Source organism: Nanorana parkeri, unplaced genomic scaffold, assembly GCF_000935625.1.
Source record: "Nanorana parkeri isolate BGI_ZX_2015 unplaced genomic scaffold, ASM93562v1 scaffold1053, whole genome shotgun sequence".
In the NCBI taxonomy this organism is placed as follows: Eukaryota; Metazoa; Chordata; class Amphibia; order Anura; family Dicroglossidae; genus Nanorana; species Nanorana parkeri.
In genome coordinates this window covers 127,305-150,040 of record NW_017307321.1, presented here as the reverse complement: position 1 = coordinate 150,040, position 22,736 = coordinate 127,305, and the positions used below count along the sequence as shown (strand labels likewise).

The 22,736-nt window shown below is 41.7% G+C and overlaps 1 protein-coding gene across 1 annotated transcript in view; it reads left to right on the top strand.

The window, feature by feature from the left end:
* Positions 1-22,736, top strand: part of TNS2 (tensin 2) — a 153,822-nt gene that overhangs the window by 71,768 nt on the left and 59,318 nt on the right. The window contains exons 2-5 of the mRNA XM_018567472.1: positions 7,779-7,884; positions 13,302-13,339; positions 15,861-15,899; positions 20,294-20,332. Of these exons, the coding sequence (XP_018422974.1) occupies positions 7,779-7,884; positions 13,302-13,339; positions 15,861-15,899; positions 20,294-20,332 (222 nt within the window). The remainder of the gene's footprint in view (positions 1-7,778; positions 7,885-13,301; positions 13,340-15,860; positions 15,900-20,293; positions 20,333-22,736) is intronic.

The following is a 22,736-nucleotide window of genomic DNA, read 5'->3' as shown; positions in this document are numbered from 1 at the left end:
GGAGTCCTCTCTCGTCTTCTTCAGGTAACCACATCACTGCTCAGAAATGGACTTTGATGGAAATCTGTCATTGCTTACTTGTTCTTAAAGGCACAAGCTCAGAGGCTCTCCTATTCTATTTTTGATGCAACATTAACTTGAAACACACATGTACATAGCATGTCCTCACACATGATATACCCATGTGTGTTCCAGATCATTAACTCTTTAGTAAGTGAATAAAGGAAAATTGTGACAACTCTGATGGTTTCCCCTTCTTAAACAAGTTAGCAATGGCTGCTTCCATAGGTGTATACTTACAGGTTCCATTTTAATTCTGCTAAGATGGGGCTTTCCTCTTGTTTGCACTTAATGCGCTTATCACAAGTGCCTTTGTGAATTTTATTAAGCTTGCCAGGCCATCTAACATCCAGCTTTACCATCTGTAAGCATTTAGAGAACATACCATCTCATATTTGCTGCATTCACTTAAGTGTCAGGGAATTCAGTGATGAGTCTGTAAACAATTACAGATCATTATTGGAGTTTTATCTTCATAATGCAGAAAAAAACTAGACAAATACATTTCATTTTCCCGTGGTGTTCAGGAGGCCTAAGGGCTGATCCAGAGGAAATCCGTTGATTCCTCCATCCATGCTTAACAGTTTTCATGGCGGAATCTCCAATACTGGCTGTTCTATTGCCTGAACAGTGACTGCATCTGATAGGACACAGACACAGTTTGGCTGGTAATTTTTCTCCCTGCTCAGTCAATTTTTAAATCAACATTTATTGAGCCAGACAGGGCCACCCTCTGCTGAAATTTCAGCAGGAATCTTCTGAAATTCAAGCCATCTTAAGAACAGGGCCATCAAGGCGGAGAAATATAATGCAGTGGTCAGAAATAATCACCATCTAACATCTTTAATTTACCTTCTGTGCTCTGATACCTTCCTGAACATTAATAGAGGTAGAAGACATTATCCAGACACAAGTAATAAACAGAAGCTCACAAATGGGCTTGTGATTGTCTTTTGGCCCAGTCACAAAAGGAAAAGCCGCAGGCTTTTCAGTCATACCTCCTGACAAAATCCAGACAATGTGGAGATGGAGGTCAATTTCTTGGGTATGGCTTCATAGCAAGATTTTGTTACTGTGTGAATGCTTGCTGATTTACTCTAGCCTGGTCAAGCTAATCAGATTTTTTCCTGGCAAAATGTCCTTGCATTCCTCTGCTATTTTACTCTCCTTTATTTTGAGATGCTCTTTTTGAATGAATGACAAGTTCCGAAGATCAGTCAAGGAATCATTCGTTCATCCCATTATGAGCCTAAAGTTTGGCCTGCCACTACACCCATCAGCTTAATGAATGCTCTACATAGATCTTCTCGTCACTTCCTCTTCAACATTGTTTTCTTACTGACGTCAAATACTGGAGTGGAGCAGCTGTGCAAAAACATTTAAAGGAGAACTATGGGGTCAGTGTTTTTCCCCATAGTTCTCCTTGGGGTAACGGGAGGACACAAACTAGCATCCTCCCGTTACCCTAAGCTCAGTGTACCGCGAGCTACAGCTCGCGGTATACTGAGACGCCGCACCTGGAGCGGATCCTGACTTAGATGACGGGATCCGCCCAGCTGCGTGAGTGACAGCTGGCTCTGCCTATCTAGAGGCAGAGCCAGCTGTACACGCCCCCTCCCCCGTCCGTTCCGCCAGTCAGCGCTGGCAGATCGAAGCGGGGAGAGGGGAATCCAGCCCCCTCCCCCTGTCACGGCAGAGAGCCGTGACAGGATCGAGAGGTGAGGGAACCCGGTATGTGTTATCTCACCTCCCGATCTACTGAGCCGACCTGTGACAGTCTCATTGTCACAGGTCGCCTTAGAACTATGAGGTGAGTGGAAATCACTCATGTCATAGTTCTCCTTTAACTACTGCATATTTATCCCTTTTTTTTTGTACTGTCCGTTTATCTTTTGTGCTGAAAACAAGTTCTTGGTGAAGATGGGAACTCAATTATTAATAAATTGTTACATTTTAACCAGCTATGCTCAGCACTGAAGAGTTGAGCCTTGACATGTGCTATGTACAGGTTACCTAACTTAGCGTTTCTGTGCAAAAACATAACAATGTTGGGTTGCATTCTTTGCATTTAAGTCTTCCCTTCAAATCAAGAGCACCCCTCACATCAAAGCCCCCTTTCACTTCGGAATTCTCCCTTTTTTAACATAATTTCCCCATTTACTTTAGTAGTCTTCCTGCACATTAGAAACCTCCTCCTTTTTATATCAGAGTCCCCCTCCTCTCATATCAAAAGCTCCCCCTTACATCACAAGCCCCCCTTTACATTAGAAGCCCTCTTTACATCAGGAGCCCCCCTTTCACATCAGAAACCCCCTTTATATCAGAACCCCCCTTTCATATCAGAATCTCTACTTTTACATCAGAGTTCCCCATTCACTTCAGAGTCCTACCATCACAAAATTTTGAGGCACCCTTGAGTAAGCCAGAAGGCACCCCAGTGTGCCACGGCATCCTGATTGAGAAAAGCTGACTTAACTAGAGGTAACCTTTAAAACAAAAGTAAAGACAATTATTATTATAATGTGCTACACATTATAATGTGCTATTGTGACCAGCATATTAGCATATTATGGCAGACTTACCTGCAAAAGCAATTCCCTCCAGCGCTGCTCTGCTTCTTGGCTAAGGGCTTCCATCTTCTCCCCGGTTTTCTTCCGGGTTTTGAATGTTCAACCACTTGATTGACAGGGCCCTGATGACACAACTGTTGCACATGCACACAGGAGTTACTTCAGCTCGGCATGCCGGATCCATGCTCTGGGCTGTGCATGTGCAGCTAAGAGAAAAAAAAATGCTGACCGGTAGAAAGAAGCTTTTATGGCAGAAGAGACTTATACAGTCTCTTCTACCATATGAAGCCTGCCGATCAGCAATTTTCTTTGACGTCTTACTATAACATGGGGCCCATTTATGTAAGAGACTTGTACAAAAGGAAAAAATAGGCAACCAGTTCTGATTTGTAGATAAAAATCAACGGGGCAACATTTTCCTTCTACTCCAGCTTTCAAATGAATCATAAAGAAAGTACTCAATATATCCAAGCTTTTCCCTTGAGGTACAGTACTAAATATTTACGCAGTTGTGGAGGCGGTGCACCTACAGTATAAAGGGTATTGTCAATCAGCAGTGTCCAGTGGTGGAATTGTGGGCTATGGACAAAATATTCAGCTAAATATGTGCTATAGCCCCTCCACAACGGTACAGCCAGTGCCAGCATACAAAGTGGCCTGTAGACGGTCATGTCCAAGATCATGTGCTGGGCAGTTTGGTAAAACTTTCAAGTTGCATAGAGTAGCACTTTTGTGAAAAATACAGTATGTGGATAAAAGTATGTAGTTATTATGTTATAGTCATCAGTATATAAATTCCTTTATTTATTTCCATTTTTTTGAACTCTAAACAAGCACTCCAGATAAAGTGTCAGCAACCATGGTTGGGACACCCAGTATACTGCTTGGGGTGCTTATTATTGACCTTTTTTTTACTTCCAAGGTTTATATTTTATTTTTCATTTACAAAAACTGCAACTGTTCAAACACCCCTGGCACTAATCTAGTTGATCCCAACCCCTGTCACTGTGACTTTTTTGTTTGACAGCTTGGCCTGTATGTAGACATAAAACACAACAGTGCTTTCTTCTACAGCAGGGGTGCCCATTAAGTAGATTGTGATCTACCAGTAGCTCTCAAAGCTGATGCTGGTAGATCACGAAGGCTGTGAATGGTGGCCCCTTTATTCCATTTTGGTATATATTTTTTTTAGCTGTACACACATGATTACCTAATAGCCTGAGTCTGCTGAGCCAAGCTCCTTGACACCTTTCTGGTGGATACTGGTGGTTGAAGTGCTATGTATTACATCAAAGAATATTAGTTTACACAGCCTGTTGCACTACACTGTTTGCAAAATACAGCAAGGTGAGCCAGGAGAGAGATTAAAGACATCCAGGGGAGAGAGCAAGGAGAGACAGCCAAGAGAGCGAAGAGAGACAGCCAGGAGAGTAAACAAGGAATGACAGCCAGGACAGAGAGAGAGAGTGAGGGTGTTTTTTTTTTCATTGGTAGATCTTATGTAGCTCGTCATTTGAAAAGTAGATCTTAACACAAAAAATTGTGGGCACCCCTGTTCTACAGCATTCCAAATAGATGGTGTTGCTTTTGCAATGCTAATTGTTCTGCAATTGCAGCGTTAATGTAACAAATTTAAGAAATGTGTTGTTTATCTGTTACAACATTGGGAACTTGCTGCACCTGTGCCATGCTCACATCACATGCATATCCTGTTAGTATTGCATATGCAGTTTTATTTAACCAGGACAAATTTCATCATATTCTCTATAATAGGATCTTTCAGAGCTATTCAACAGTCTGCGCTGGATGCTGGGAGATTGTAGATGCTTCAAAAAGTTTATTTAGTTCATTGTCAGTATGCTCCTGCCAGAACACAGTGTTCCACTCCTTTAAAGGAAACCTGTACTGAGGAAATATGTTGGCTGCCATTGCTAATTTGTTCATAAAATGCTAGTTGACTGGCTATATTGGTCATCCAGTAATTTTACTGACCCTGATCAAGAATGGAGATTAGGAGAGCGGATTTCACTCTGACTTTACTTGCTGTATGCTTGCTCCAGGTCAGTAACTCAGAAAGTATTAATAATAGTTGGATCCTTCTAACTAGCATTTTCAGATTAAGGTCAGCAATAACAGCCTTCGTATTTCTCTCAGTATGGATTTTTGTTAAATGTTTATCACATATTGCATTATGCACACAGAGCAGGTGTAGAGATTCTATAATGCTTGTCACAAGGCTTAAATTAGGATCTGTTACGAACACCAAAATTGTATATTAAAGCGGACCTTTACACTCAAAAATCAGATTCTACCAATGCATCCTTCTATGTATGATGATTAATAATAACATAGACATGTCGGGTGTAAAATGCTGGGATTTTGAAATACTTGCAGAGCATTCACTTCCTGCTTTTAAAGTGCAATATGACTTCAGCTTGCCAAAGCAATGCACACTGGGATTGCCTTGTCATCAGCAGAGTATTGCTGGGAAATCTCATCTGTAATCTCACGAGATCTCAGGGAAAGGTATTTTCCTCCCCTGAGATGATGTGCATGGTCACATGTGCCAGAAATCCAGGAAGTAATAGATCTAGTAATGTGCCCTTAGTAAACATGGCCACTGTCAGAAGACTGGGAAAGAAAAGAGAAATAAGGTATGCAAAGAATACAAAGCCTGCAATTATCTAGAAGTATGTGTATGTAGATTGTCATTACTAAACATTTCTAAAGGTGTGTTTTCTTATTTTAAAGATATGGGTAAAGGTCCGATTTAAGTATGAAAAATGAATTCAGGTGCTTGTTTACCCCGACGGATTATGAATAAATATGGCAAAATACCAATAGAAAGTCTGAAATTTGTTGAAACTATAGATTCAGTGTAGTGAGGGAAAATACTGGTGGGAATGATGGGATGCGGATGGAAAGGGAGGGGAATATTGCAACAGAGAAGCTACCAATACGTGAACTCTGCATAGATTACTTGGGAAGCCACAGGACAGGAAGGAAGATCCGAAGGTATCCTATTATGAAAAAATGAAATTATGTTCAATAATAAGGGGAAGGAAATAGTAAGACATCTATTTTGAGAACTAGGTTTAATATTGATTTAAGAAGCTAGCAGCCTTTGAAACGTAGCAGAAGAACGAATTGGAATTCAGCCTGACCATATGCAGTGCAAAACAATGCAATATAGTTTCCACTAATGCTCCATTTGTGATGAACTGTCAACATTTGCACTCAGTAAAGGTGCCCATACACTGCACGATTATCGTACGATAATCGTATGCGATCGGGTTTTCGTACGATAATCGAGCAGTGTGAACGGAGACGTGCGACCGTTTCTCCTGTACGGGCGCACGTCTTCTGTCGAACCAGCATGTTCGAAAACCAGCCGGGAATCGTACGATTCTCGGCTGGTTAGAACGGTGCTCGGAAGATAAATGCTGAACGGGCCGGTGTGCGCACGCGCACACTGCCCGTTCAGCATTGCGGTCATCGGAAGCCCACCCCTCAGGAGGGCGGGCTTGCGATGATCGAGAGTGCGATCTGCCTGTCCAAGATAGGCAGATCGTATGTTTTTTTAATCCCTTTACAACCATCGCAAGACTAAAGTCTTGCGATGGTTGTAGAGTGTATGGCCACCTTAATTCACACCTGTTTACATGAGAGTACAGTTAGTGTGGAGATTAATGTGTGGTAGAGCAAGGTTGTGGTTGTTTGACTACATTGCCATTAGTTTTATTTCACAATGGGAAGGAATTTTTGTGTTTAATGGTATTTTATATTTTTATAATATTTTTTTTTTGTGTTGATTTTGCATTAAAGCAAATAGATAAGAGCCTTTCATTGCATAATTACTGCAGTGCTTAAAGGAGAACTATGGGGTTTGGGCTTTTCCCCTTAGTTCTCCTTAGGGTAACGGGAGGACACAAACTAGCGTCCTCCCGTTACCCTAAGCTCAGTATACCTCAAGCTCTGAGACGCCGCAGCCGGCGCGGATCCCGACATCGATGTCGAGATCCGCCCAGCTGCGTGAGTGACAGCTGGCTCTGCCTATCTATCCCCCTCCCCTGTCCGTTCCGCCTGTCAGCGCTGGCGGATCGGAGGGGGGAATCCAGCCTCCCGATCTACTGAGCCGACCTGTGACAGTCTCATTGTCACAGGTCGGCTAGAACTATGAGGTGAGTGAGAAGCACTCACCTCATAGTTCTCCTTTTAATATATTTCATCTGGCAACAAATGAGGTCTGCTGCCTTCCTAAATATACTGAATGACCAGGTTTTTCCATTTAATGGCACGGGCATGTCCCAAGATGACAAAGCCAGGATTCATCGGGCTCAAATTGTGAAATAGCAGTTCAGGGAGCATGAGACATCATTTTCACACATGGATGGGCCATCACAGAGTCCAGACCCTAACCCCATTGAGAATCTTTGGGATGTGCTGGAGAAGACTTTACCCACTGGTCTCACTCTCCCATCATCATTACAATATCCTGGTGAAAAATGAATGCAACTCTGGATGGAAATAAATGTTGTGACATTACATAAGCTTATCAAAACGATGTCACAGTGAATGTGTGCAATAATCAAAGCTAAAGGCGATCCATCATAATATTGGAGTGACTTTTTTTTTTTTTTGGGCCAGGCAGTTTTTGGTTTTTTAATGGTCCTTTTTACTTTTCTCTATTTTGATGCCCAGCCTGACTATGCCTTAATTTATAAATCCATACGAATATTGTCACCTGCATTAAGGCTCTCTCATTCACAATACCCACCCAGGCAGATTTGGATGAAGTCTCAGTATGTATTTCAGTTTATATTGCATAATTACTTTATACCCAAAATGGTTTAGTGTATTTTCCCTTATATATATATATATTTATGTATTACATAACCTAATAAACAATGGAAAGGGTATATTAAGTAAATATAAGAATGTTGCTTTGAGCCCTGCTTGTCTCTTCCTGTGTTTGGCACTGAATTGTTGTTCTTTTGTTGTGGGCATGTGCTGCATATTTTGTGAGTCCACAATTTTAGTGGTGATTTGGTATGTAGACTCCATACAAGCTGTAACTTTATTCTATGCTGACTCCTTTAGACTCTCGGTCTGTGGTCTTTTTTAATCTCCGTTTTGTTTCCTTTACAGCCTCCAGGGGGTGAGCGTCACATCTTTCAAGAGAAAAGTCTGAGAAAGAAAAGGTTGTGTGCCGCCTGCAGTGAGCCTGTCGTGTCACAGGGCAGCGTCTGTAGAGGTAATGGCTGATAAGTACTCTGCGTTTTTTTATTTATTATTGGTATTTATGACAATTTACGCAGCACTTTACATAGTGCACATTCACTTCAGTCCCTGCCCTCAAGGAGCTTACAATCTAAGGTCCCTATCTCACATTCATACATATGAGGGCCGATTTAGAGAGGAGCCAATTAACCTTCCAGCATGTCTTTGGAGTGTGGGACGAAACCGGAGTACCCGGAGGAAACCCATGCAAGCACAGGGAGAGCATGCTTTTATATCGCTCAAAGGTCTCAGAGTTGACCGCCGATAGACTTGCAGTATATGTCGCACTCATCAGTACAGCTGAATCAATGGAGATGTTGCCCCAACAACCAATCATATTGTAGGAGATTTCTCTCTCCTTTCAGTGGAAGTGATCAAATGAAAGCAAGCCAATGACTGGTTGCCATTGGTCTTTATTTAACAAGTTCATCAGCTCTTATTCCATAAATCCCTATGGACCAGAGCAATTTATACATTTCTCCTGTGGGCTAATTGTTTCGACAATAACTCTTTCATTTCTTAAGGATACAAATTAATGCATATATTGTTTTTCAGCACTTGCATGGCTTGCTTTTGGTGATAGTGTCATGTAAAAAAACATATAATTTCTTATGCAATCTTTAGATAAAAGTGCGTTCATTTTTTTTTTTTCTTCGATCAATGTTAGTTTTAAAAACAACTCGTGTCCCTGTAGATACAAAGTATATTTATTCTATATTTGTCCTGCTTATAATGACATTAAAATTACGATTCTTGTACAAAGCATTGCAAAGTTATTTGCAAATTAAATAAAGGTGTTTTTTAAATAAATAAACAAACAAAATAAATGAAATTGAAGAGAAAAATGTAACTGGTAGAAAAATTTAAATAGTAAAAATATTGCAGCAACAACATAGTTAAGGGGAGAAGGAGTTATTTAGTGTTAGTTAGAGTTAACAAAGTATTAATAATGGTTTAAATAGTAACAAATGTTATTTATGAAAAACTGGCTGACTTCATATGTAGCGGTCACCCACACACAATAATGTTACATGGTAGCTTTGAATAGCGCTTCTGAACAGGGTTTAGAAGCTCTGTTTTTCACAGCATCAGCTGCATATCCTTCTGTTATACACAGAATTTATATAAAGAAATTATATACAATTGGTGGCATGAGTGGTGAGGAAATTGGCAGCATTGGGAGAGGGACAGGGCAAAGTAGTTGTCAACATTAGGTTACCCTGTTGCTACTAAGCAGTTTAAAATTGCATGTGTAACTGATGCATGTGAAATTGATTTCCTTATTGCTCAGCTTAGTCACACCATTCTTGGTCACACTATAACATGAGGCTTTATTTGTAACCTAAATCTAAAATGTGAAGCTCTGGAAGGAAGTCCTTTGCGCTGTTGCATAGAGGGGTATTAAACAGGACATTGTCTTAACTCCTTTAAGAGACACAAGGTACGACAGAGTTCCTTCAATTACCAGATAAGTAATCATTCACACCTACAATGTAGGTGTATTTAGGGATTCCTGTGTCAGGAACGTGCAATTTCCATCAGCAGGAATCCCAAATCTGCTGTTTACAGGCGGCAGCAATAAGCGCATTTAGGTTAATGATCAGGTGACAGTGGCGGCATTCGAAACTGACGGAAAGCCAGCACACCGCATGTAATCATATGCAATACGCATGCAATCATATGCGGTTAAGAATTAAGCACTATCCCTGGAACCATCACTCATGGTCAATTCTTTAAATTCTGGTAATTAGTCCTTGTGATAGTTGTTGTAATACAAAACGCATGTATTTATTGTACACATCATTTTGTTTCTGCTTCAACATGTTTTCAGCACATTTTATGTGTGTATGCATTCACATTGGATCGTTTTCCAGCCAAGATATACGCTGCACAAAAATGTCTGGCATACAAGGTGGTCACTTGAGGTCGGAATACATGTAGACGTACATGTGCAAGGATTCAATCTGTGAAAAGGGAAAATCCTATATTGCACCACCTGTTTTTATTTATCTGTATTGTTTGGGACTCTTTGTACAGCAAATGAGTACAATTCTTAATCCCAGTCTCTGGGGCTTTACATCATTTTTTTAATGGGAGTCTCATTTAACCCTTCTGAGACAAAATTAAGTACTGGTGGTCAATTTACACCACAAGTACTGTAGCACCACATTATATAAAGCCAATACATTTTTCGATGAACAGCAACCCTTTCTCTGGGAGTAAAAAAACTAAAAACAAATGTGGGGTGTGTATACTTTAGTTTGTTTAGTTCAATGTGTTATTCTTTCTTTTTTTTCCCTCTAAAAGTCAGTTGGAATTTACAGGACAGGTGTCCTTCTATTGGCTGGTTTGTCCATGCGCCAAGTCTTTTCTAGCTACTATGACGCTATGGAGGCCCTTAATTCACAATAAGCACTCCTCAGTTTCAGGGGGTGTCATGTGGAACCATTTTCTTTGCTGTTTTATGTGTTGGATTTCAACCAAGGGTGTAGGATTGGTGGCTCTCTGGAAGGTGGTTTTGTGGAATACCCTGGTGGCTGTATGGAAGGTGGTTGTTTGGTTGAATACCCTGGTGGCTCTCTGGATGGTGGTTGGTAGAATACCCTGGTGGCTCTCTGGAAGGTGGCTGATTGGTGGAATACCCTGGTGGCTGTATGGAAGGTGGTTGTTTGGTGGAATACCCTGGTGGCTCTCTGGATGGTGGTTGGTAGAATACCCTGGTGGCTCTCTGGAAGGTGGCTGTTTGGTGGAATACCCTGGAGGCTCTCTGGAAGGTGGTTGTTTGGTGGAATACCCTGGTGGCTTGTCTGGAAGGTGCGTGTTTGGTGAAATACCCTGGTGGCTCTCTGGTAGGTGGTTGTTTGGTGGAATACCCCGGTGGCTGTCTGGAAGGTGCTTGTTTGGTGGAATACCTTGGTGGCTGTCTGGTAGGTGGTTGTTTGGTGGAATACCCCGGTGGCTGTCTGGAAGGTGCTTGTTTGGTGGAATACCTTGGTGGCTGTCTGGAAGGTGGCTGTTTGGAATACCCTGGTGGCTCTCTGGAAGGTGGTTGTTTGGTGGAATACCTTGGTGGCTCTCTGGAAGGTGGTTGTTTGGTGGAATACCCCAGTGGCAGAAGGCTTTAGTGTTTGTCAATTTTAATACTTGCATTATATTTTCTGTTTTCCAAACATTTAACTAACTTCATTTTTGACACATATGTGATTAAGGAGAAATTGCACCACAGCTAGCCCCCCTACCCCCGTTGTTTCAAGCACATCTGCCTTTACCACAGAAATATATTATTTTTCAATGGGGTTTTTGGGTGAGGTTGCATGGATGCCATATTTGCAACCACAGGTGAGCTGAAATTAAACCTAAAATAAATATTTGCAATTTTTTTTTGCAATTTCCTCTTTTGTTCACAACTCCTACAAAGTAGCCATCTGTCTCAGCTATGTCAGCTTTATCCTTTTGTAAGCCTGGGCTCACACCTAGGTGACAGCGTTTTTGCACGTTTCTACGCGCGTTTTTGATGCACGTTTTTGAGTGGGATCTGCATGGGTTTTTTTGTGCATAAATCAGTTCACGCGTTTTTGTAAACGGATTGTAGCTTATTGATGTTAATGAGCAAACATGCACAAACACGCGTTTTTTCAAGTGTTTCCTATTGAGTCTATGGGACCAAAACGAGCTGTAATCTGCCCAAAAAAGCTTATGTACTTTTTACAGCGATAGGCGTTTTACTTATTGCGCTCAAATGTGAACATGGCCATAGAAATGAATAGTATTTTGTTTTGGGCAGATTTATTGAGCGGTTTTTAGGGCAGAAAAAACACTCAGTTTGAACCATGCCTTCAGGTAGATAGGCACATAGATTTACAATAGAGATAGAATGACATCCATTTTGAATTGAAATGAAAGGAAGTGATTGACTGTTAGGAACCAATCTAATCTCTTTGCTTTGCAGCTTTTTCACAACATCCCCAGTATGCATCTACTGTATAAGCAGAAAGATTAAACAAAATCTTGTCTGTTGGCATGCCTATAAATATACGTAGACTATCACTAATGTCCCTATGGGCCCGAGGCATTATGTTTATGAATAAAATAATCTGTTGTCTAGAACAAATTACCAAGGAAGATCTCTGATATCACTCGGGGACGTGTGAATTTATCTGTTTCTGCAGCGTATGCAGGTCATACGGTAGAAAGAACTTGTAGTTTTTCTGGCTCACTATTTAGACCACATAATTAAGTTGTCTGAGAATACAAAACCTCAGTGGTCAGTAATGTGACTGGGGAGTTCACATTACAGTGAATGTCCCAATGTCACATAGAGTTGTGAGTCACAGTAAAGTCGTAGCTGGCTTTTCCTGTAAACCATAAAAGAAGAGCTTTTTAGAGTCCTCATTAAACTACATTTAGCTGGGACGCCTAGCTGAGGGTGGCTTAATACTAGGCTTTGAAAAATTTGAGATTATTTGTAGCCTGTTGAGTAACTTCCCTTTTCTAAGTGATGACAAATGTAAATTTATTGTGATTTTAGTTTTTCATACTGGTCCAAAGTAAACAAATCCTATTTCCATTTGAGAAAATGTAATTCAGAAACTGCACAGCAGCTAGCACATGGTGCTTCTTCTACCTTCATAGTGCTGTCTGCCTTCTACGTGTTCTACTGAAGTAGTCTTCCTTAGACCCTACATACATAACAGCTTTCTAAATGTTAGTAGTTGCATAGGCAGTGGCGTCATAAGGGGGTGCGTGACACCATTGGAAATGTCAGGCACTCGTTCATGGACCGAGAGCCCGACAGTTGCAGGAGAGAGGAGGGGACGCCGGGTGAACGTCCCATCCTCTCTCTGCCGGCGTCCATCACCAAGATGGCCGTGCATGCTCGAGGACGTCATGGCAGGGTGTCACCCGCTCCAGAAGAAACTCGGCCTCAAGACGCCCCTGTGCATAGGTCTAAGCCAGGGGTAGGCAAACTCCAGCCCTCCAGCTGTGGTGAAATTGTAAAAACAAAATGAGTACTCCATAGCCTCTGATTAAAGTCTTATTGGACAATCTTTGGTCATTCCATGTGTGGTTTGCAAGATATTATTCTGTGAAAAGTGGATGAATTGCAGTGGTTTTTTTCAGAATGGGAAATCTCCAGCTCATGTCAGAGATACGTAGTTGCTTTTGAATTTTCCGCGTTACATCACAGACATTTCTGCAGTCACCCACCCATGGCAGTTTACGTCTGATTACTAAAGCTCTCCAAGACTGACATTAAAGGCAAAGCATAATTACAAGGTTGTAGTTGGAGAGGTGGTTTGTCAAGCTGAGTTGTGTGTTTGTGATAGGCAATGTATTTGAAATGTTCCATGACCTCTATCTAATATTATGCATATCTCTTTTGTCTTCCAGTATGCAAGATTATAAGTCATAAAAAATGTGAAGTAAAGGTGAGACCAACATCTATGTCCTTCTCTGTGTATGTTCTCTACTTTGCCTTCGGCACTTTGGCTAACCATCAGTATAAAGCTGGCCATACACCTGTACAGTAGATTATCTGTAGATTTTCTGTGGTCAGATGGAAAAAGTGCAACAGATTCTGCCATCTACGCTAAACTGTGTGGATGGAGGAATCTCTCACTGGGACAAGCTTCAGTATCTGGCTAGTCTGCCCTGCTGGCTGTCAAAATACCTGAACAATCTGAATGGATGCAGGTACCGTTCAGGTATTTCAAGAGCCAGCGGGACCCACTAGCAAGATACTGAAGCTTGGCCCAGTGGGAGATTCTTACACCCACACAGTTTAGCGTAGATGGAGGAATCTGTTGCACTTTTTCCATCTGACCATAGAAAATCTGCAGATAAAGTCTTAAGCTGGCCATACACCTATAGATTAAGACTTAAGTACTTGCTAGATTTTTGGGTAGGATGAGCTTCTTTTTTTGTTGACAGCCCTATGAAGCAGAGTCATATCAGATCTACTTTGTAGCATTTGGAAAATGTGCCAGTTCAGATAGAGTAGGCAATGGTTAGAACTAGGGATGCTCCGATACCGATACAAGCATCGGTATCGGCGGCGATACCGAGTATTTGCATGAGTACTCGTACTCGTGCAAATACTCCGTTACAAAAAACGAGTACCTGTGCCACGTCCGCCATCTTCAAGGACCCGAAACCGCCGTAGCATCTTCAATTAAACAAGATGGCCGCGAACTCCTCCTCCAAGTCCTCAGTCAACTGCTCCATTCTGACCTCTTCTCCCGCTGACTGGCATCGACCTGTGACAATGAGACTGTCACAGGTCGGCTCAGTAGATCGGGAAGTGAGCGAACAGATACCGGCGTTCGCTCACCTCTCGATCCTGTGTCGGCAGAGAGCCGTGACAGGGGAGGGGCTGGTATACTGAGCTTTGGGTGATGGGAGGATACTGAGCTTTGGGTGATGGGAGGACGCTAGTTTGTATCCTCCCGTTACCCTTAGTTCTCCTTTTAACTGCATTATATTTTTCTTAAAAGAATAAATATTAATTTCATGTTCATGTTCTTCATAATATTAAGAAACTGACCTAAAATCATGATTTTGTATTGCTTTAGAAAAAATGTGACCTGTTTCTTTAAGAAAAAGTATCGGTAATTGGTATCGCTGAGTACTTGAAAAAAAAGTATCGGTACTCGGTCTTAAAGTGGTATCGGAGCATCCCTAGTTAAAACACCTGTAATTTTTTCTTATCTGTGAGAATCTTATTCTTGGCTTCTTGGTTCTAGCTGTTTTTCTATACAGTGTACACTGGTCGCAGTATCTGTAAAATACCAGAAATGCTGAGTTCTGGTGACAAGGTAACTCCTGTGCGCATGTTTAGGAGTTACATCATCAGTGGTTGCTTAATGGCAGACAAGGAAGACACTGGACTGGAGGAAGACCAGCAGAAGATTGCAGCAGCAGCAGCATCAAACCAATGACCGGGATCGCAGACATCACAACGCTGGAGAACGGCACTTTAGGGGTTGAGTGCGCCATAATTATACTTACACATTATGGCTAATGCCTACCCAACACACAGCGATTAAGCCCTGCTTTATTGACCCTCGCTCATTACCCCAGTGACAATGGTCGCCAAAACTAATAGATGAGGTAAATCCCCCAGCAGAAAGAAAAACTTGACAGTGGTTCTTACCTTTCTCCACAATATCCAAAACTAAAAATAGATGTTTGGCTTTACATACAATTTGACATCTAATAATTGACTTAGGTCCACATGGAAGAAATAAGAGGACTACATGCATCCCAAGTTCCCCAATTTATCATGCTGCCTGTGTTAGCCGACATCTTTAGAGGTATCTCAATTACAACATATTGGGTGAAAGATTTAAAATCTAACTAATGATTCAGGTCTCATTACACACATAGCCCGTTGAAGCATCCCTGTACTATGTGTGCTCAGAACTATGAAGTCTTCTTACTCCTTGGACGTCAGTCATGATTGCACAGGATTATTATGAATAGGCCCTCTGTCCATTTCATGGGTGGAGGGTTCTGGGCTATATATAGACCAACGACCTGTGAAGGTGAACACCTACTATTAGAAAGGCTTCATATGTGGATAAAGCTCCCTTGTGCCTTGTTTACAGGACTCCTGTGTGGCACTGAAAACCGTTTTACCCCACAATGATTATTTTCCTAGAAACATAACTCCCTTTACTTGTAGATTTAAATGATTAGTGGTGCAGGAAACCTGCCACTGTTTTAAGACATTTCCAGTAGTAAAACTAGGTGTGTCTTTCATTTCTGGTTAAAGAACAAATATCATGTTTCCGTTTTCTGCATAAATACCTAAATAATATGTAATTGCTATGTGTGTATTTCACAGAATGGCATGGTTGTGACGATATTGGCTCTTCATAGTTAACAGAACTTGAACCCACTTCTCTAATCCCTTTTAAAGTCTCTTTATTTTTTTAATGTATCTTGCAGGTTCCTCCATGTTGCTCCACTCCTCCCCCACCTGACATGGTAAGTATGTCAACACATGTAGTCTTTACATACAACTCTTTCCTTTTTCGCCACAGGATCATATGAATCTTTGTATTTAGCTTGGGGAAACTTGCTTTTCTTAAGCTGCACCCAGCTGGTTATTAGTAAGATGGCACAGCATCGGCTTGGAGGGGGAAGGAGGGCATTTAAAAGAATATTTTCTGGCTTTACTTCTCTTTTATGTCACAGGAGTACTAGCGGGCTAATGCTTGCTATCGGCTGACAGCACAGAGCCACACAGCAGCTGGGAAGGATGCTGACAATATTGTTGGGATTCTCCCAGTTGCCTGATTGATATCTAACTTTACCTCTCTAGAGCTAGATCCAGCTGTGCCCACCCCTCCTCTGTCTGTCATCCAGTAAGCACTGAAAGATGAGGAGGGAGGGGGAATCCCTGCAGGGAGGAGACCGTGAGGTGGTGAGCCATCAGTGATCCTTTGGCTCTTGGTATATAGAGACGACGTGTTAGCTGCAGTGTCCCAGCCTGGCTCTAAGTATTTGAATAGTATATTTTACTCTCGTAATAATTATCCTTTAATTGTAATGTCTTTTAAATGTAATTCCTATATATCCCACACATAGCATGTCATAATATACCTTACCTGGTAGGGGTGCTCATCCACTAAAATTCGAGTTGCCCTTCTGGTTAGTGTCTGATGCCAGCTCACTTTCATTGGCAGTTAGCTATAGTGCCACTCTTTTCCTCACCTCAAAGTTGCCCTGTCACCCATCACAGAGGTCACTTTTACTCACTAAATACCCTGTAAAGGAAGTGTGGATATACTTACCTTTCCGCTCTCCAGCCGTTGCATACATTCTACCTTTCTGAGTATATAGGATATGTGCTCCACCGGTGCAGCTGTGGTTCCTTCTGCCAGTGCATACAACACTACAGGACATATGTGCTAGTCGGAGGAACCACGGAAGCCAGCGGGGGAAGCAAATATTCAACCCATATGACCAATCAAATACTTGCAGCGTCTGGGGAGCGGAGAAGTGGTGGCTTTTAAATCCACAGGCTGCCAAAAAGCTAAATATATCCATGCTTCTTCTTCAGGTGAGCTACTAGGTAAAAAGTTAGCCTTACCTTTTCCATCTGCGGTAATTTATTTTTCAATAGTAACTGCTAGTCAGTCAATAAGTGTTCCTGAGTAGTCGAGCATTATTGGAATTCAGTCCTGAGAACATCACACTTATTTTATAATTATCTATACACTGTGCTATACCTAATTCTTTATAGGTGTTTAACATAAAACCATAATGTACATCATAATCTTATCACATCATTGTGCAAACAATCCAATCATGTGCATCTCATTATCACAATATAACAAATAATTGTGTATTAAAGTGCAAAAATATATATTTAGCAAATATTCTAATAGATAAAGCACAAAAGTCCAAATACTGTGATTTTTCTTTCTATCGTTTCAAATTTATTATAGAAATTGCGCTCAAAACGTGAAGAAAGGAACATGCATCACTGTGAAGTAAGTGTCCATGAATCACCATCCACATCCAATAGTGCCCAAGCTTTCACTTTTTCATTTAGTGTATGTGTAATATATATGTACACTATCTCTTCACACCTCAGTGCTCCAAAACCTATAAAACCGCACTCACCGGACCTATAGGGCTACCCTAAAATAGGATAAGCCATAACAATTTAAATCTCCGCTGTTATCCCTTTTTTTTTCCAGTTTTGTTTCAGTTAGACCAGATTCTTCTTAGCCTCTACTTCCTCCTCACTTCTTAAATCAAATACTTGTAAACCAAGCTGAAACAGAAACATAAAAGCTTCTCATAGTGTAATATTTCACTGCACCGCTTTATTAGACGGTTAAAAATACTTACAAACAAAATCCAATGATCACAAGAAACTCCTCCAATCTTACAAACATCAGCGTTCTAGTATCAGGAAGCGTGTGTATGCCCCGCCCTTCTGACACGTTTCATCACAGAGACTTCTTCCAGGGGATGCTCACTGCCAATTTCTATAATAATTGGAAATTATAGAAAGAAAATCACAGTATTTGGACTTTTCTTGCTTTATTTTATTTTCTGAATATATATTTTTGCATTGAATTACACAATTATTTGTTATATTGTGATAATGAGATGCACATGATTGGATTATTTGCACAATGATGTGTTAAGATTATGATGCACATGATGATGGTTTTATGTTAAACACCTATAAAGAATTAGTGATTAGGTATTACACAGTGCATAGATATTTATTGTGTCTGACGATTTTTACCTGTAGGCATTGCAGTATACCACTTATATTATAATAATACACCTGAGCACGGTTAAATAGGTTATTTAACACTTATTTTATAAGTGTTTTTTTTCTACTGATCTCTGAGCTGAGAAAATATCGTTTGTGAATAGATTTATCCCTGTTTATTGAGAAATGATGATTGTTTGTATTGGCCTTAAGAAAACAGCCAGCATTTACGGGAATAGGAACTTTGAAGCCAAACTTAAAAAACTTAACGGAACTCAGCATCAGGTGCCAAATTCCATGTCCTTTTATCTATGCACATGCTGAGATCCCTGGTTGATGGTTAAGATGAAAAGACACTCGTGTGTAAATACCTGCTTATCCAACACTAGAACATATAATAGTACCTTACCATTGCTGCAGAGACACGCACACGCTATCCCTTCTTTTCAATGCTACACTTCCTATTTTGAAATGTTAGTAGCTGCTATGGGGAAGCTATTTTAAAGGAGAACTATGGGGTTAAGGTTTTTCCCCATAGTTCTTCTTAGGGTAACGGGAGGACACAAACTAGCGTCCTCCCATCACCCTAGGCTCAGTATACTGCGAGCTATACTGAGACGCCGCAGTATACCGAGACGCCGCAGTATACCGCGAGCTGCTGCTCGCGGCATACTAAGACGCCGCAGCTGGAGTGGATCCCAACAATTATGTCTGGATCTGCCCAGCTGCGTGAGTGACAGCTGGCTCTGCCTATCTAGAGGCAGAGCCAGCTGTACCTGCCCCCTCCACCGTCCGTTCCACCAGTCAGCGCTGGCGGATCGGAGCGGGGAGGGGGGAATCCAGCCTCCCCCTGTCACGGCAGAGAGCCATGACAGGATCGAGAGGTGAGCGAACGCCGGTATGTGTTCGCTCACCTCCCGATCTACTGAGCCGACCTGTGACAGTCTCATTGTCACAGGTCGGCTAGAACTATGAGGTGAGTGAAAAGCACTCACCTCATAGTTCTCCTTTTAATACAATGTCTGTCTCCTCACCCATCACTAATCTACTCCCTGATGAATCAACATGGATGTCACTCCACTTACTCAAACTCCACCTGTCCAAAACTGAGCACTACAATCAGCCGCTCCCCTCAAGCCATGGTGCTCAGTGTAATCCTTGGTTCTGAGCTCCTCTTTCAGCCCCACATCCAATCACTATCTAAATCTTGCCGACTTGACCTACGTAACTTTTGCAAAATTTGCCTCTTTTTAATAAACGACACTGCAAACCTTCTAATTCACTCCCTTGTGATATCTCATCTTGACTTCTGTAACTCCCTCCTTGTTGGCCTACCACAAAACAGGCTATCCCCCCTCCAATTGATCATGAATGCTGCTGCCAGACGTATCCACCTTACCAACTGCTCACTGTCTACCACCGCTCTCTGCCAATCCCTCCACTGGCTCCCAATTGCCCAACAAATACAATTCAAAATACTAACTACTACATACAAAGCCATCCACAACTCTGCCCCCGACTACATCTCCAACCTTATCTCAAAATACCACCCAAACCACCCCCTTAGCTCCCCTCAAGACCTCCTGCTCTCAAGTTCTATTGTTACATCCTCCCATGCTTGCCTCCAGGACTTCTCCAGAGTGTTTCCCATCCCCTGGAACTCCCTACCCCAATCTGTCAGCTTATCTCTGACTCTGTCCACCCACAGGCGATCCTTGAAAACTCTTTAGAAAAAGCCTATCCCACCTCAGCATAATAACTGTCCTTTTTACTTCTTTCATTAACTCATCCCATGCAATTATTAACTTTTCTATCATGTGCCCTTCCTAGATAGTAAGTGGTCACGAGCAGGGCCCTCCCCACCTTTCTCTAGTAAAATTGTATTGTAACTGTACTGTCTCTCTCCATTTTGTAAAGCGCTGCGTGAACTGTTGGCGCTATATAAATCCTGTATAATAATAATAAAGATGGCATTTAATTGTATATGGGTAAATATAAATCTAGTGCAGTATATTGGATGAACTTATCTATATGAACTAAATCTTTATTTATTTTTTGCGTTTGTTTGACGTGGTTTTACTGAACAGTTACCTTCACACTCCTATGCGCAGTTGTATTAACTCACCTGTGTCTTTTCTTCCAGAGGAGAAGAACTGCTCCGGGGCCAAGCATCCAACACATGGTGAGGAAGGGATGGGGTTAATGGATGCAGGGAGGAGTGGAGTGGCTGGCAAGGAAAGGGTGATGGCAATGAGCAGGACGTGGCTGGATGTCTGTGTGAAGTTTTTGTTGGCTGCGATTAAGGAGAGAGTGACACAGCCAGTTCTAGAGACGATGATGAGAGGGAGGGGCAAGAGAAAGGAAAAACCATCAGGGGATAGATTGTTGTACAAGGAAACTCGTCTACATTAGGGAAACCTGTTGATCCCTACTGCAATTTATTCATTCATCAACCGTCTAAGGAAACACTTGTTCAGATATGTCATAGCTCCTTGCTTGCACATTGGCATAGCTTTACAAGCGTGTCACATCTGTAATGGTGGCCCAGCATATGCAGAAACTTCACTAAGAATTACGGTGCTGGGACTTGCTGCGATCCCCTCATACACTGTATGGATTGGAAAAAATCATCTGTGAGGTTCATAAGTTTCCCGGACGCGTCAGAAAATTCCTGGATGCAGTGCTAAGCAATTCAGGTGCCCACAAACCTCTATCCGCAACTAGAACTGAAAAAATTGTCACTGGAGTTCCATGTTCATTTTGCAACAATTTTCCAGACTCTAAAATGTATAATACAATTACTATAGAGGATCTCCTGTATAGTATAAATGTTTCTAAAGTTTATAATACACAGTTGTTGGATCTTTAAAAGTGTATCACATCCTAAATGGCCACTTTCATCCAAAGCAAATATCTGAAGGTTCAGCTTTGACCTAGCAGTCCAAATCCTGGTCCCCCTATTACGCAAATCTTGATTTCATCTAGGAAGTTGGTCCTTGGCCCTGCACTTTCCTTGTCCAGCAGTCACAGAGACCGGAAGTGAGAAGAAAATCTCTCCAATGAGGAAACAGATGGCAATAAATCTTTGACCGAGATTCTGATTCTTTCCCACTCATTTAAAACCTAAACCAAACTTTTGTCTGAAGTTGGGTTTCAAGGCTGGCTTCACACTGTTGCGATGCTCTAATGCAGGCCTTCTTAAACTTTCTCCACTCGTGACCCCTTTTTGGCCTGAGGAAATTTTGAAGGGACCACAACGTCGGTGTCTCCTCCCTCCTCTAGCGTAAGTCGGTGTCTCTCTCTCACCCCAGCATCTGTCAGCGTCTCTCTCTGTCGGTCAGTCAGTACTACTAAGCCCCCTCCCCCTCCTTACCTTTACGTCCATCAGCTGTGCTCGACGTGCTCAGGAAGGTATCAAGTGCACAGGGGGAGCTGCGACCTTAAAAACTACACTACACTGCAAATTATACATTAAACTGAAATAAAACAATCTAGCTTGGAGCCCAGGCCTCCTTGGCCGCCTGGGCCCCTCACACAAGTAAAGGCATACCCACCCGATGGCGGTCCTGGCCGGGGACTCGGATCGTGACCCCCCTGTTCACTTGCGGGAACCCATATGGGGTCGCGACCCACACTTTAAGAAGCACTGCTCTAATACATGCGCATTATGCTGTGTGTCCTTTTAAGGCAGCTCATTCATTTTAATGGGCTGCCCAATGCACGAAAAAAGGTGTCTGCCTATTTTCTGCAACACAATGTACAGTACTGTGTAACTGCATTGTGGTGTGCTACAATGCATGTGCGTTGGCAAGGTCTGGTGCAGCTAAGAATGAATGGCACCTCCGCACACTGAGCACATAACATGCATTTCCATACACTGTATGATGTGTGCGTTCTCATGATGCAACAGTGTAAACCCAGCCTTATATTTTGTACATGCTTTATGACTCCGCCGCTTGTCAGACTGGCATAATATAACTTACATAATAATAACAACCATATGATGTAAACACTGTTCAGCAGGGTTCCTCTTTAATACATTACATTTTGTTCTTATTCCCCTTCAAGCACTCTTCAGAAATTTTTGCTTGGGTGTCTTCCATAATCATGCTATGTCTTTCTGGCACTGAGTTTGTTTATTGAGTATTACATATTGTTCGCTAACATTTTCTCTTGCCAATGTACATACATTTCTATACATACTAAAATGTCTTAATCATAAAGCTGGGAAGAACTTGTAACTCCCAAAAAATGCTGAGTGTGGAAATCATTACCTTGACTGTCATTCCTTTCTCAAAAACATGCAGTATTACTTCTAGTATGCCCTTCACCAGATGATGGGCTCTAGCTGAAAGCTGTCTGAAAGCCCGTTTTCACCTTTGCAGAGGTATTTTAAAAAAAACATATGCCAGCAATGCACACTGAGTGTACATGAAGCAGGAATATGCAGTTGATATATATGAAAACAGAAACTTACTTTTTTTTTTGTTCGCTTTCCTGCTCATATCTTCATGGAGGGCTGCCTCTGTGTTTTGCAAGCTCTGTTTGTTCTCTCTCCTATTTATTAGTATTCATAGTATTCATCC